Genomic DNA, 14,992 nt, shown 5'->3' with positions numbered 1-14,992 from the left:
AATATGTATAGTCAACCAAATGATTTCGTATATTTTCTTAGTTCACAAAAAATTAACAGTGACAAAAAATACACACAACACTCCACACTACAATTGGAGAATTTTTTGCGACAATGCCTTTTTAGCATACATTTTGATTACACAGTTCTTGTCAGTAATATTCATCGCATGATTACTTAGGAGTGGCTTGATGAACTTCCTGCTGAGAAGTTCAATGAATTCCTTCCTGTAGGCACGGTCTTCATTCTCGCACTTCAGGACAGGGAGGTCTATCAAAAGGTTTACAGTTTTCTCCACACTGGTCTCCGGTGGCCTTACGATTTGTTTCCTGTAGTCAAGAACGATGTTTACAAATTCAATTGCCGAGGCTTTTTAATAGTGTTGTGAGTTCTTTTTGAGATACTCGAGTCCTCCCTTGTCCTGATATGTGGTCAATCTATCAACAGGCGCGTTTCTTTTTGGTTTCTCAACTAATGGTATGCAACCCTGGCAGTTTCATTTTTCTGCCATAACTAGAGCTAGGTGGCCTCCAATCAAAGCAAGGGTTACAATTTCCGGTTTGGGAAGCCATTGGTTGGACCTTGTGCAAACCTTTTCCAGCCTATTTATGGCTTCCACTGGGAAAAAAAGTGTTCTCTGGGGTATTGGTGGGAAGCAGGGCAACCGTCAACAAAGAGCAGTGACACGGCGAACCACGCTACACATGCACAATAAGCATGGAGATGGAATGTGCAACTGAGCTCAGCAGCTGAGCCTGGATGGATGGATGGATATGGCTGTACCCTTTAGATCGGGCGGTGGCTAGCGCCACCAAGCCGTAATACCTAATGAACCAAAAACTATATTTTTTTTTCTTAAAAAGTGAGTTTGAGGATTCGTACTTTGCAGTGAAGAGTTTGATTTTCACTCGTGCCTTGACTTTAGCCACCAATCAGATAACCTCCTTCTAGTTAAGTCTACCCGCTTAAAGTCTATTTTGCCCTCCCGGTCCCTAAACCCCAGTGCTTTGAAAAACGCCGCGCCATCATCCTGAACTATAGGGTGAAGCCCTTTACAGAACATTATCAAGTGTTCGGCTGTTTCTTCTTACTCTCCACACGCACTGCATACTGTGTCTACCCCTTCGTATTTGGCCCGATATGTCTTGGTTCGCAGTACTCCCGTCCTTGCCTCAAACAGTAGAGAACTACCCCGAGTATCATCATAGATCCTTTCCTTGGCAATTTCCTGCTTAAAAGTTCGATAGATCTCTAGTGCGGACTTCTTAATCGTGCCCATTTTCCACATGTCCATCTCCGTTTCCTTCACTTTCTTCTTAACCGATAGTTCTTTTTGGTTTGGCCACCTGCTGTTTTCTAAGAATTTACCAGTCAACTTCCTGGTTCGCTTCCTCCATTTCGTATCGACATTCTTCATGTACAAGTAGCTGAAAACCTTCCTAGCCCAACGCTCCTCCTTCATTTCTCTCAATCGCTTCTCAAATTTTATCTTGCTGCTAGCTTCCCTGCCCTCAAATGATGTCCATCCCATATCACCTTGTACTCCCTGATTTGGTGTATTCCTGTAAGCAAGCCTACCTATTCCACGTTGCTTAATATCTAATCTTGCTTGAACTTCTGATCTCATGCACAAGACCGCATTGCCGAATGTCCGCCCAGGAACCATGGCCCCTTTCCATATTCCTCTCACAACATCATACCTATTGTAATTCCACAGGGCCCTATTTTTCATGACTGCTGCATTCCTGTTACCTTTAGTCGTCACGTATATTTCGTGTTCCCTCAGATACTCGGTCCCATTGCTTATCCATACGCCCAGATATTTGTATTTATGTGTAATCTCTAGCGTGACCTCCTGTATTCTAAGCTCACTACCTTCGTTGTCATTGAAAATCATGACTGCTGATTTTTCCTTACTGAATCTAAAATCTAACCTATCTCCCTCATTACCGCAGATGTCCATCAATCTCTGCAAATCTTCCTTGTTGTTGGCCATTAGCACTATATCATCTGCGTACATTAATGCTGGTAGTGCCTGATCAATAAGTTTTCCTTGTTTGACTAAAGAGAGGTTGAAGCCCAGCCCACTTCCCTCTAGTTTTGCTTCTAATCCTTGTAGGTACATCATGAATAATAAGGGTGACAGGGGGCACCCCTGCCTAAGCCCCCGTTTTACATCTGCAGGCTTGGATACCTGTTTTTCCCACTTTATAACTACCTTGTTACCTTTATAGATACCCTTTAAAAGATTAGTGACTACATGTTCCACGCCTAGTGTGTCCAGAATTCCCCACAATTCCTCTTGAACCACGCTATCATACGCTCCCTTCATATACAAAAATGCTAGCCACAGAGGCCTGTGTTCCTTTTCTGCTATTTCGATGCACTGCGTCAGTGAGAACAGATTGTCTTCCAACCTCCTGTGTTTCCGAAACCCATTCTGCAGTTCCCCCAGCACCCCCTCATCCTCTATCCACGCCTGCAGTCTTTCCTTTATAATCTGCATCGCCAGCCTGTAGACCACTGATGCCACTGTTATAGGACGGTAGTTGTTTATGACAGCTTTGTCCCCCTTTCCTTTATAGATCATGCTCATCCTGCTAAGTTTCCATCCATCGGGAACTTCACCATCGATTATTATTGTGCTCACTGCCTCTCTCAAAGCCTGCTTAGACTTCGGACCTAATGTCTTTATCAGCCTAATTGGAATGCCATCTGGGCCTGTTGATGTACTACTAGGGACCCTTTTCTCAGCCCTTTCCCACTCTTGTTGTGAAAATGGAGCCATTGCACCACTTGATTCGTCCTTGTCTATTGTGGTGCATAAAGTACTTTGTTGAAATTTTTCTGTCACCCTTGTTCTTATATATTCAATAGCTTCGTCCCCTTCTAGCCTAGCACCTTGGGCTGTAGTCATAAAACTCTGCACTAGGCTCGTCTCATTTCTTAGGGAGTTTAGATGGTTCCAAAATTTCGCAGCTGCCTTTCTATCTTTTTTATGTACTTCTGCCAGCCACTGAGCTCCCTTCCTTCTAATCTTTTCATTGATCAGAAGGGATGCATCCCTTCTACAGCTTATAAAGGTTGCCCATTTTCTTTCAACTTCATCTGTCGGTTCACCCCGCTGCTTAGCATGTCTGTGTTCCGTAGAGGCTTCCTGACGTTTTGCTATGGCTCTCTTAACTTCCTCATCCCACCAACTTTTGGGTTTGTGTCTTCTTTTCCGGGGTGACTTCTCATGCGTCTTAGCAAGCTCTAACTCAAAGAGTCTAATTAGATTCGTGTATGTCCACACTGTCTTATTATCCTCCGTGATTACTTTCTCAATTTGTTTATTGGCTATTTCAATTTGCCTTTCTGAATAAACATTTTCCTGTAGTTGCTCATCTTGTCTCCTTCCCCCTTTCACTGCTCTTCCAAAACTTAGCTTGATACGTTTGTGATCGCTACCAAGACTTCTGGAGCCACCTTCATCTATGTGCATTCCCCTGAGCTTATCATACATCCTATGTGACATCAGTGCATAATCTATCGTCGACTGAAGCCTTCCTACCTCCCATGTTATTTGTCCTTCGCACTTCTCGGTACTGTTGCAAATGATCAAATCAAGCCTTTCACACATATCCATGATCATTTTGCCTGTCGGGTCGGTATACCCATCTATATCTTCTATGTGCGCATTCATGTCTCCTAGTATAATTATCTCGCACTCTCTTCCTAACTCCTGAATGTCCTTTGATATACACTCTACCATTGCCTGGTTTTCCTCTCTGGCCTTTGCTCCCGTCCACAAGTACACGAAACCAAGGAGTGTCATTTGACCTGCCACTTTCCCTTTTAGCCATAAATGTTCCTTGCACTCCTGCTTGACCCTTTGCCAGTCTGTGCTTTTATGAATGAATGCCCCAATACCACCCCCCTTTCTGCTGCCTTCTGTTCTATTACAATATTCCCACGCGTAGTCCGGATTATTCGGAGGTTGTTCCATGTCCCTGAGATGTGTTTCTACAAAACCGTATACCATCGGCCTCTCTTCCCTTAGCTGTTCTTCTATCTCTTCCCACTTCAGCCTGTTCCTACCTCTCTGCATGTTAATATACCCTATGTCTGAATTGGCTCGGCGCTCGTGGCTACGTCTATTTATGCCCCGGACTCTACCTTTCTTAGATATTGGTGCCACTTTGAAATCGTATCTGTCCATACCACCTGTCGAAGAGTCTCCCTGGTTGTTTTCCTCGTTACTAGCTATCCTGCACCCCGAAGGGCTCGCTTGCCCCCCAAAAAAGCTACTGCGCGTCCTGCAAGTCGCCAACCCACCTCATGACCTAGCCGCCCATCGAAGTGAATTCTGTCTCGTTGAAAACCCCCCCACCTATGCACCTCTCTGTTTATTTCCACCACCTCAAAACCTTTCTCTCGACTCATCCGCCATATCTCTTGGTTTGCGTTGACCACCGCTCTTTGCAGGTTGCTATTACGCACCGGTACCTCCAGTATCGTGCATATCACTATCTGTACCTTAGGAGAAGTGGCGCGCATGTCATCGACGCCTTTCGCCAGTGTGGCTGCTAGTCCTGTTGCATCTACATTGAGGACATCGTTTAAACCGCCTGAAATTATCATGAGGTTTCGTCTATCAGCTGTCGTTTTGAGCTTTGCGCTCGCTTGCCTCATGACTGCTTCCAGCTTGCGTCCTGGGAACGCCCCTACTGCAACCTTCTTGTCACCTCATACCCTCTCTTTGATGGCTTCTGTGCATCGATTTAAATTGGAGTCCCCGGCGATTATCACATGCTGTGACTTTTCAGCTGGATCGTTCTGCACCTGGGGGCTACTTGCACCTGTGACGCCGGCTGCTTTGTTCCCTCCCTGTCCCATCACTACCTCGCTGAAGCTGGGCCTTGCGACAGTTGAACCGGCTAAACCTGTTTTTTCCAAACTTGCTCGCTTTTCCTTCTCCACCGTTCTGTTTGCCGGTTCCTTACTGTTCTCTCGGTAGGTCGCTTCTTTGTTCAGCTTCGCTAGCGCTTCCTCGCCGGACTTCAGTCGTTCTCCCATTGCTCTCGTTTTCTCTTGCTCTGTCGCCAACGCAGTCTCGAGCTCGGCGATTCTCACCAGCAGTTCACTCTGGGCAACCATCATTTTCTCCATTTTTTCCTCGACCTCACATTGCCTACACTTCGCGTCAGCCTCTTCTCCATCTGCTTCTACGCTCAATTGGGTCCACTTTCAAACCCACTCCACATCCTGAACACAGTCTTTTTAACCATGCCTTTCTGACACCAATTGTCCCTATACTCGATAATTACTAAACTCGAGCCCTGCACTTCAAAAAAAAGAAAGTCTATGCTCTACTACAAAAATTTGCGTGTTCAATGTACGCGCACCTCCCCCACGGGGCGGCAAAATAAAAAAAAACAAAAAAAAATTTCAAACACACACACCCGCACTAACTAATAAATACCTGGTGTCTGGCCCCCGAAAAAGCCGTACCATAAAATAAGTGCTACAAAGATTTCAACCGCTGCTTTATAATTATAAAGACAAGCTCAAAACATGCAAAAACACTTATCTGCGCAGTCGATCCGGAGCGCTCCAAAACACGTCCATCCACCTTGACAGCCCGACGCAGAAAAAAAACAGCCCGGCGCCTTGTGACAGCCCGGCGCCTTGTGTCAGCTGGCAGCGCCACCAGCGGCGAAATGAGGTGAATGAAAGAGAGGAACAGAAGAGGGCTCGCAGGGCCAGCGACACCTCTCCTGACAGGCATCTAAAAATAGAGGCGCTGTCTCAGCCAATTAGAGAGTGCCATCACAAGACATCATGCAAACAATCAGCCGCTGCTTGGCCACGGTAGAGCGATGCCGTGGCTTTCATGATTGCCATGATGAATGTGGTTACACATTTTGAACATTGCAGAGAAGATCTCAACATGAAAGCAAGTTTGCATTTCAGTGCGTCTGCAAGGGTATCTCATGCTCTCATGGCTGCAGCAGCTTTCTGCAAAAGAAGCCTGGCTCCAACCGACAAAACGACGCTTTGCATTTGCAAAGCGTCGTTTCGTTGACAGTGCCCTGTTGCCGCAAACTGTTAGTGTATGGGCGTGTTTAATTTCTTGTTCTTATTAGTGGCGTTTTCGTTTTGAAAAACTCGAGCAGAGAAACCATGCCACGAAGAGAGTTGCGGCAGAGCAGTGAGAGCAAAGCTATGCAAAGCCGCTCAATCCGCCCCTGGAATGAGGCACGGGTCGAAAGAGCGAGTAGGAGGGTACTAATGAGAAGAAATGCACCATGAGATGAAAACCATCGAAGCCTGATAGTTGTTTGCGGGGCATTGACAGAACATTGTGAAATCCAGTACAGAATTGCTTCGAGGCTTGCATGTTTAAACGTCGCCGACATCTCTGGAGTCAGACTACACCTGGATGCTGTTATCACGAACACGCTCACCGGTAGAACCAAGAAATCAAAGCAAAAGGACTTAGTAAGGTATCAAAATAAATAGCTCCCGACAATCATGGCTGAACTGAGTTTGTGATTATTGTGATAAATGGAAAGAAGCCTTAAGATTTTCAGCATCAAATGAAACACGGACAGTAGCAAGTAATAATGATTGTCCAGTGCGCCCCGTTCACTCATCACCGCGGACATGCGCAGTGCTGCCAAATAAAACTGATGCGCGCCTATTAATGCTTATGACTTGATGAAATGCACTATACCATTTCTAATAGTTGCCGCTGTACGTATTTCAGTTTATGTCGATGGTATATGCATATATTCTTTAGTTTCTGGCATTTTTTTGCTTGTTGAAGCTCAGCGCACTGCAATAATCACATGAATGCATTCATAATAGGATAATTTGCCACTGCAGCTCTACTTCATGTATCTCTTAAGTGCTATTCTGCACAAGGCCCACAACTGCAGGCAAGGGTGCAGGAGTCGACATGCTATAACATTGCTATCACATGACGCCACTTCGCTTCACAGAACCTTGCTGTAAAAACAGGTAGCCAGACGCACGAGGGTGTTTTTTCTCAGAGTTTACTCTTTCAATTAGCCGTTTCACAACCGGTTCATGCGCACTGGTATCTAGAAACAGCAAGAGCTTGGAAAGTGTGACCAATGTTTTCAAGTGTGCAGTGTGCTACTATTTTTGTATTGCGCATTCAAAAGAGCAGGGTGTTTTTCACGTTTACGGTTTTGCTTCAAGGATAATGAACATCACGATGCATGCCTGATAAAGCTAGCTTAGGAGGAGCATTGAGCCGAAGTCCCACGCATGCGTTTGCTGCAAGCACTTGGGAGAAGGCGACTTTGTGTGTGGACTGGGTACACAAACATTAATTTAGTGAGTGACATTGACTTGACACGTGACACCTTCGTTTTCATCTGAAGACTCAAACTCCTCGATGTCTTCTACAAAATAATTACTTTGGCCACGTCATCCCTCATAGTCAACCCCAACCTATGCACACTGATCGAGGGAAATGTCGTGGAGATACTACCGATACATAAAGAAAAATGAAGAGGGATGACACAATAAGATAGAAGAAAGAAGTTTGTGATTTGGAAAGGTTAGGAATGAAGCCTTGCCGGAAAGCTCGTACTTGGTTTTATCCTTTCGTCCTTTCATCCCGACATCTGCCCGTGAAAGCTCTCCGTAAGCTTGGAAGCTGACTCATTTGATAAGTTTATAAATAGCATTTTGATCGCAACTCTTCAGCAACACCGTGGGCAGCGCTTTCTCTTTCAGACTATCTCTAGGGTTATGTATGTGTAAAGAGCCAAGGTTGTTTGGGCCAAACTAGAAGACAGTGAACATTTAAAGATATCACTTCAGTGGCAAAGCTCGGAGGTTAGGGACATTCTACTTCCCACCGTGCCAATATTATTTTACACTTGTATATGTATATGCATGAGCACACGTGCAAACATATGCCGAATCACCGATATAGAGGTCAGAACTAAGGAAAAAAGTTTCTGTCTACATCCCAGGATACTCACGTTGATGGCTAAAATATTGCTCATGTGGAAATAGGCTTACACCAACCTATTTATCTTATTGCCTTTCATGGTCTTGTATATGAGAAGGAGCCACAGGCTTCTTGTTCATATGAACCACAGGTTCCCGGAAGCCACAGGCTCCCTGATAATTGTGTTTCATTTGCGGAAGGAAAGGAGCACCATTTATAGTCAAAATAGCCTCTAGCTTCACGGATGGCAGGAAGGTAGAAAATGAGAAAGAGAGGGTTGCAACAGTGTGGTGGCATGCCCTCACTTGTTTTGAACCTGTAGAGGTGACCATTCCAGAGGGCGTGGGGTGCTAGCACGCCGTTTGGGTCCTCAGGAAGTCCCCGAGCACATGTTCAGTGGACTCGACTCAGTGCCCTCTCCCAAGTGGTACCTGGAGCACTTGAACTCCCGTGCCCCCCCCCCCCCCCCCCCCCCCCCCTTAGTTATGCCACTGGAGCTGCAAGCCTCACGGTGTCCACTGCGGTGGGGCTCATGCAGTAAACAACCCCTCTTGTCCCAACCAGGTGGCAGGAGGTGCAACGGCTGGCAACCCTCATGGCCACTTCAGCGATGCGACTAGTGAGACCGGCAACCACGGTGCGTGAGGCAACTCATGAGGATCGCTGCAGCCAGAAATTAGCACAGTACCTGCCAGAGCATCAGCTGCTGCGAGCAACCTGCCTCCAAAACAACGAAACTGAATGCACTCCAGTGTGGGGGTATCCTTTTTGATTGAGCGATGTGAAATTCTTCGATTATCATGTTCAGGGCATTCTAACTCAATTCTTCCAGAAGCCGGTTTGGGGTTACCCTAAAGTACGACTAAACAACACCATTGTCCTAAGGTAACTGTAAACCTGGCCAATGCAACCATACCGTTGCTAAAGTCTTGCGAATCGGTCCATTAACAAGGCAGCTAAAAGGGATAAAACAATCATTTCAGCTTCTCTTTGTCTCTTCCACCTCCTTACCAACCATCTCGTCCACATTGAAGGGTGGCATCGGTTCTCATTGTGTCTACGCATACGTCAGCAACAAAACATTACACCAGCTACAACCTCATTGGTGCACAACCAATAACTGAGCAAGGCTTTCTCCACTTGTTGGTCGTGCCAACTTCTCGCAGATGCTTCAATGTGGAAGCTTTGTGGAAAATATCGAGCTAGAGAGACAAGCGGCAAGTATGACAACTACATGGCCTAAATCGCATTATTGCATGGCCAAGACAGGGTTTTAAAGCAGAGAACCAGCAGCGGGGGGAATCTTGTCTTTTGGCGACACGACACCACTAAGCAGCAGAAGAGTCTGGGACGAGTCGTTGAAGCACAGAAGTGAAGCGTGAGAATAGTGTTGCTGATTTGTTGGTTCCGTGGCACCGTGACACTTGTAATATCTGATCACTGCGGCCTTCTGTGTGGATAATCGAACTTGTTTTTGAGGTGTTGAAATAACTAAGAGCTAGAGTCTCACTGGACATTTGAGTCCCATTCGCAACAGTTTACTGAAATCTTACAGAGAACGCCAAAATGATGAAAGAGATTTCAGGTCTTGTGGAACACTGTGCATTTTATCCTTAAATTGCACACATGTGCGTGTGGTGTATAAATAAAAGCAACACTGTAATCACGGACATCTGAAAACTACTGGCAACCGTTCAGAATGACCTGTAAGATTGTGTGGCCCCGTAAAACAATAAATGAAAAGATGTCCCAGTTTTATTTGTTTTTGTATTTTTGTTTCAAATGTCATGCATACTAGCAGCACACCAATGTGGCATGCTAGATGTACATGTTTACGAATTAATGCTTTTGTGAATATTTATGTTACTCCTAGAGATTTATAATGTTGAGATTCTATCGTAGTCTACCAGCATATGGTGTGCTAATGTGCGGAAACGTGTACTGAGAGTATCGCTTCGGTTTTCCAGACATTTGTGTCCTATATAAGCCACTGCATCACACTTCCACACATTTTTTATTCTAATCTTCCTGCTTAATTACAGTGTTCCTCTTTATTTCCTTCTGTGTATATACTGCAAACCTTTTCTTTTTCAAAAGGTGTCTAGCTTTGTGAAATTGCTTATTGTAAAAGTGGGTACTAAGGAATAATACTATGAAAGTGTAACTGGTTACGGAATTTGTAATGCTCAACCCTGATTGATGCTGAAGGTAAAAGTGTGTTTGCGTGTACTTGGTTGTTTGTGGTCGCTTTACCAGTATTGCCGAGGAATGTCAGCTAGTGCACGCACACCGTATTCACTAATTATTCAAGGTTCAGACTTGGCGTTTATTTATGCATCCCTTTGTTCTAACGTATCTGTCTATGCTAAGAAAAAAAGCTATGCAGATAACATACCGCAGTGACCAGTAGTGGTAGTTTGGTTTGATATTGCAAGATGTAAACTATGATTCGTAAGTGACTGTGTTCTGTGGTAGAAGTCTCTTTACACTGCACACAGCGCAATTGTGTGAATTACACATGTTTAACATATCTCTCCAGTTGCTGTATTGTTAATAGTGTTATTTTTTTTGGAAATTTGGGCTTTGTTTGTTTTGTTGCTTGTTATTTGAGTTTGTACTGCTGACTTTTTGCCACTGCTCAAATGTTAAAAGGTGGCTGTGGGTTCTTGTCAAGCTTCCTTTTTCAGAGAGCAGCTTTTACCTGCAGATGTCCTTCATCAAACTTATTGATGAAAAATAAAAATTATTATTATTATTATTATTATTATTATTATTATTATTATTATTATTATTATTATTATTATTATTATTATTATTATTATTATTTTACTATTATTATTATTATTATTAATATTATTATTATTATTATTATTATTATTATTAATATTATTATTCAATTGACTCATATATTTTTTATTATTCTTGTTTTGTTTCAATATAATGTGGTTATTTGGTGTGCAGTGTGGTGTGTATGCTTCTCAGAATTACCGTAAGTAGTTTAATGGGCTGCTTTTTATTTATTCTCAATTAGACACTTTCAAATTTTCTAATGTAGCCTTGGAATGATAGCTAGATCATATCGTAGTTTTTGTCACCTGGTGTTCGCTGTGGATGTGTTGACCCTAGAATTTATCCCCAGCAAGATGAGAATTTTCATAACACTTGCTGTGTCGATGCCCCTGTTGCCATAACAGTAGCTTTGGTTTGTGTGAGACAAGATGAGCAGCTTTAGTTTTTTTACACGTGCAGCAACCCTTGCATATTGTGTGCCGCTGTGGTCCAGTTATGACACATAACCTACTTGACTTTGCGTGCTCTCGATTGCTTTGCAGGCTCCTTGTCCTGTGCATCCTCGGAACAGTCTTATTTACTGTCGTCTGTACGAGGCCGACTTCATTCCTGCCAGCAGTGCACCTATGTGACCCTGGACAAGTCAACTATGATTAGACACCGTCAGAAACACACGGGCGAGCCTCCCTTCCAGTGCCACTTTTGTCCAGCTGCATTCCTTCACAACTCCAAGCTGGCGGTGCACGTGCGCACTCACACGGGACAGCGGCCTTTCTCCTGTGTTCACTGCAGTGCATCATTTGTGATGAAAAACACCCTCGTTAGACACATCCGCACACACACAGGAGAGCGGCCTTTTTCGTGTGCCCGCTGCAGTGCATCCTTTTCGCGGAAAGGCCACTTCATTGAGCACATCCGCACACACACAGGAGAGCGGTCCTTCTCCTGTATTCACTGCCATGCATCCTTTATGAAAAAAGGACATTTTATCGCGCATATGCACACTCACACGGGAAAGCGTCCCTTCTCCTGTGCCCACTGCGATGCGTCCTTTATGCGGAAAAGTAACCTGGTGAGACATGTCCGCATGCACACCGGAGAACAGCCCTATTCCTGCGTCCACTGCAATGCTACCTTTTCTGCAAAAACCACTCTAATTCGGCGCGTGCGCACTCATACAGGAGAGCGTCCCTACTGCTGTGTCCACTGCAATGCATCCTTTTCTTTGAAGAACAGTCTAAATCGGCACATGCCAACTCACACAGGGGAGAGTTCTTACTTCTGTGGCCACTGCAATGCATACTTTGTGAAGAAAAGCCACCTTATGAGACACATCCGTATGCACACAGGAGAGAAGCCCTTTTCCTGTGTCCACTGTAATGCATCCTTTTCTATGAAAGGCAACCTAAATCAGCATATGCATACTCACCAAGGGGAGCGCTCCTTCTCTTCTCTGCACCACAATGCCTTCTTTCTATGGAAAGGGAACGCTTTGCAACACATCCGCATGCATACTCGTTAGAGGCCCTTTTCTTGTCTTTATTACTATGAGTACAAACCTTGTTATAACAAAGTCAAAGGGAGAATCTTAATTACTTCGTTATAACCACTAGTTTGTTATAGCAAATATTCATTTCTATCGGCAATTAGCTAGCAAGATAGAATGTACTCACCGCCGAATGTGACCGCCGCGCAAAGAAACACGGCCATCGGAAGGCAAAAGACTAGCAAAATAATAAAGAACGCACTTTATTTTCGCCAAACACAGGACACCAGCTGGCAGATAACTTTGCAGAAAAATAGTCCTTAATAGACTTATGTCGACTCTTCCTCACGTGGATTACTGCTTTTTCAGCAGCAGTAGCTATTTCGAGTTCGTCCTTGCCGTCATTGTAAGCACCTAAAGAAGCGGAGCAGCAGGTCAGTCGCATCCAGCGCTTGCACGGGCGTTGGTACGTCATGTTTACCAACGTTATGCTCCGGGGTGTCGACTCTTTAGTCACTGTCGTCATGCACCCCCGTCACCACACATACAATTTTCGCATCCGACAACTCTTCGGTTGTCACTTCTTCAGCATCGGCACTGATGTACCTGAAGAGAGTGTCGCAGTCAGGCACAACGCCGCCTTCAAGGGGAGGGTCCTACGACGTCTGGGCCTGGTCGCCCGCGGTAGCCTCACTGTTGGCATTGCTGAAATCTTTGCTAGACTCTCCGTTGCTGTCGCCAAATGGGGCATGCCGAAAGCAGTTGGCGATCATGCTTGCCATTACGGCCATCTGAGCAGCTTGCAACATTTCGATTGCCATGTACAGGTCGATCGTTGTTTCGCGCTAACTCATATTGAAATATATTTGATCGATGACATGCTAACAATAGCCTGACTTGAAGTTCATCAACCCTTTGTTGTGAAGGGTTGCATAACCGCAGTAGTGTTAGGCGGCAAAAAGCACAGCTCAGTGTTTTTAAGCACAATGGTGGTGTGGTGGACCGCGCAGTTATCCAGGATGAGACATATCTTGTGGTTGTGCTTGACCAGCCGTTCGTCTCACTTGCGCAACATTGTGCTAAGATTTTTCTTGTCATTTAGGCCTTGCGGTTGGAGGCATAACTCACTTGAAGTTTCTGCTTTTTTTTTGAAGCATCATGTCGATGCACTTTTGCAAATCAAGAGGACCGACACTTTTTCGAACCCGTTCATATTCGCTCATAGTAGCACGGTCACACAATCCTGCTGTGTTCACCGCCCTGGCAGTGATCACCTTTGAGAGCCAAGTTATTTTGCGGCAACATCTGATAAAACAGGGTAGTCTCATCTGCGTGGAGCAGATCCTTGGGGCTGTATTTCTTGAGCAGCTGCATAATATTCTTTTTGATCCATGCCACTGCAGCTTCGTGGTCGACAGATAGGGATTCCCCGCTGACAGCCCTGCCGACGACGTTGTGGTGCTCCTTGAAGCGCTGCAGCCAGCCATCACTAGCCACAAAATCATCGTGCTCCATGATGCACACCAAGTTTCTTGCCTTCTGTTGCAGAAGTGCCTTATTCACAAGAGTGCCGCTTGCTCTGATTTCTAAATATCAATTGATTCTAAACTGATTTCTAAAAATCAACTGCCTTCTTGGCAGCTTTGAAAGCGGGGGCTTTGAAAGAGGGTCCATTTTCCTGTGTGCACTGCAATGTATCCTTCTCAATGAAAAGGGATTTAATGAAGAACATCCCCACTCACACAGAAGAGCCTCCCTTCTGCTTTCATTGCAGTGTACTCTATTCAGTGAGGGGCCACCTCATTGAGCAGATGCGCACCAATTCAGGAGAGCAGCTTTTTTTCTTGTGTTTTCTGCAACTGACCCTTTTGGATAGAAGGCCACCTGATTGAGCACATGCGTATTCGCACAGGACAGTGGCCCTTGTGTGCCATAATAGAACTTTCAGTTGGAAACACAGCCGCGTGAGACATTGTCATGAGTAGGAGCCCCTCGGAGACATAAAGACGACGACAAAGTTCAGAGAAAATTGGAAATGGCGCTAGCACGCACACTGTACCGCGAGGCCCAAAGCGCGTGATCCGAGCTGCGATCGGCGCGCAAGCAACGACAAGCTGGCATGGTCCACGTGGGCTTGCAAGGAGATGGTCGCATCGCCAGCAAGCGCACTGGCGATGGAAGCGGCAGGACATTGACTCGGCAATTTGTGACGCGGGTGTTTCAAGAAATAGGCTTAGACCTCGACCTGCTTCAAGGGAAGCCGCTTGGGATGCAGCAGCCGTGCACTGCAAGCACCAACGTTCTTAGCGCAAGCCCTTTTGAATCAAGCCATCGAAGACAGTTGCGTGATGGCCACCTCAGCGTGCAGACCGGGTATGCCTGCTGCCACTAGGCGTAAGCTTGGAGGGCTCTGCCACGTTAGCAACAACATCAGGCGACGACGAGTCGGAAGCGGCAGAAACGGCAACATCCATCAAGACGGTCAAGACAGGGAGCCGACACGATCGATCGAGACATTGATGAGCTGCATGTCAGTTGCGACAAGTAAGGTGATGAGAAGCATCATGTGAAGCACTGAGGCTGTAGAAGAATTTGACGATGTTTAGGACAGTTTAGTTTGTAAAGGGATCTTTTTTGTGGATTTAGTGTAGGGTTAATTCTATTTTATTTTGTACACTTTCTTTTTTATTTTTTTATGCACCATGAGTGTTTATTAAATGGGTTTTTCGATAACCAAGTCTTGTC

At 45.2% G+C, this 14,992-nt stretch overlaps 2 protein-coding genes across 6 annotated transcripts in view; one reads left to right on the top strand and one right to left on the bottom strand.

Annotated features, from left to right (window-relative positions):
• Positions 1–14,992, bottom strand: part of LOC119167541 (uncharacterized) — a 195,065-nt gene that overhangs the window by 42,133 nt on the left and 137,940 nt on the right. The gene's annotated exons all lie outside the window — the stretch shown is intronic.
• LOC119167542 (uncharacterized) overlaps positions 1–14,992 on the top strand; it is a 113,670-nt gene that overhangs the window by 64,442 nt on the left and 34,236 nt on the right. For 2 of the 5 annotated variants that reach the window (XM_037419041.2, XM_075887683.1), the window contains one exon: positions 11,304–14,980. The exons of 1 other annotated variant lie outside the window; for it this stretch is intronic. In XM_037419041.2, the coding sequence (XP_037274938.1) occupies positions 11,304–12,283 (980 nt within the window). In that variant the 3' untranslated portion in view covers positions 12,284–14,980. Of the gene's footprint in view, positions 1–8,535; positions 10,728–11,303; positions 14,981–14,992 lie in introns of those variants that run through there. 2 more of the 5 variants (XM_075887685.1, XM_075887686.1) reach the window with 1 other exon arrangement.

Source organism: Rhipicephalus microplus, chromosome 3, assembly GCF_043290135.1.
Source record: "Rhipicephalus microplus isolate Deutch F79 chromosome 3, USDA_Rmic, whole genome shotgun sequence".
In the NCBI taxonomy this organism is placed as follows: Eukaryota; Metazoa; Arthropoda; class Arachnida; order Ixodida; family Ixodidae; genus Rhipicephalus; species Rhipicephalus microplus.
The sequence above is the reverse complement of the archived record's forward strand: the minus strand, read 5'-3'. Positions and strand labels throughout refer to the sequence as shown.